Genomic DNA, 981 nt, shown 5'->3' on the forward strand with positions numbered 1-981 from the left:
TGCTAGGGGCATGAAGCCCCTGACAGCATAGCTCCTAGGATCATTGGGACACTCAAACCCCTCCACCACGATAAGGTGGCAGCCCAGGGAGACGGTATTTCAAATAATAATATAGATAATACTAGAAATAAGTAAAGATAGTACTACAGATCATAGTACCAATAGAGCTATAAATGGTAATACAGATGATACCACAGATAGTACAGATAATATGGGTTGGACTATAAATAAAACTACATATATTAATACAGACAGTACTGCAGATACTGCTGCAGGTAATACTACAAACGGTACAACAGATATTCTAGACAGAACTACAAATGGTACTACAGATATTACTACAAATAGTAGTAGTAAAAATTTAGATACTGATTCCTCTAATAGAAATAGTAGATTTTAGCATTTGGTAATGTTGTTGCTGTAGGGATAAACCTACAGTTTATCCCTGTGGTCTTCTGTTGTTGCTAGGCAACCACAGCAGTTGTCCCTGGTCAGTTCAGTGTCTTCTGTTGTTGCTAGGTAACTACAGTGTTTGTCCCTGTGGTGAGTTCAGTGTCTTCTGTATTTTCAGGCGTCAGATTTGAAGCGCCATGAAAACAACATGCACAGTGAGAGGAAACAGCTGAATCCTCTTCAGAGCGACACAGAGACGCTGCAGGCTGCTGCCATGGCTGCAGAGGAGCAACACCTGGAGAACATGAGCTGCTCATAGCACCTGGAGAACATGAGCTGCTCATAACACCTGGAGAACATGAGCTGCTCATAACACCTGGAGAACATGAGCTGCTCATAGCACCTGGACAACATGAGCTGCTCATAACACCTGGAGAACATGAGCTGCTCATAACACCTGGAGAACATGAGCTGCTCATAACACCTGGAGAACATGAGCTGCTCATAGCCCCTGGAGAACATGAGCTGCTCATAACACCTGGAGAACATGAGCTGCTCATAGCACCTGGAGAACATGAGCTGCTCATA

At 43.5% G+C, this 981-nt stretch overlaps 1 protein-coding gene across 4 annotated transcripts in view; it reads left to right on the forward strand.

Moving 5' to 3' along the window:
* LOC108251587 (zinc finger and BTB domain-containing protein 14) overlaps positions 1 to 872 on the forward strand; it is a 13671-nt gene extending 12799 nt beyond the window's left edge. For all 4 annotated transcript variants that reach the window (XM_037973054.1, XM_037973055.1, XM_037973053.1 and 1 more), the window contains one exon: positions 572 to 872. In XM_037973054.1, the coding sequence (XP_037828982.1) occupies positions 572 to 712 (141 nt within the window). In that variant the 3' untranslated portion in view covers positions 713 to 872. The remainder of the gene's footprint in view (positions 1 to 571) is intronic.
* The last annotated feature ends 109 nt before the right edge of the window (positions 873 to 981 follow it).

This window comes from Kryptolebias marmoratus, linkage group LG21 (assembly GCF_001649575.2).
Source record: "Kryptolebias marmoratus isolate JLee-2015 linkage group LG21, ASM164957v2, whole genome shotgun sequence".
In the NCBI taxonomy this organism is placed as follows: Eukaryota; Metazoa; Chordata; class Actinopteri; order Cyprinodontiformes; family Rivulidae; genus Kryptolebias; species Kryptolebias marmoratus.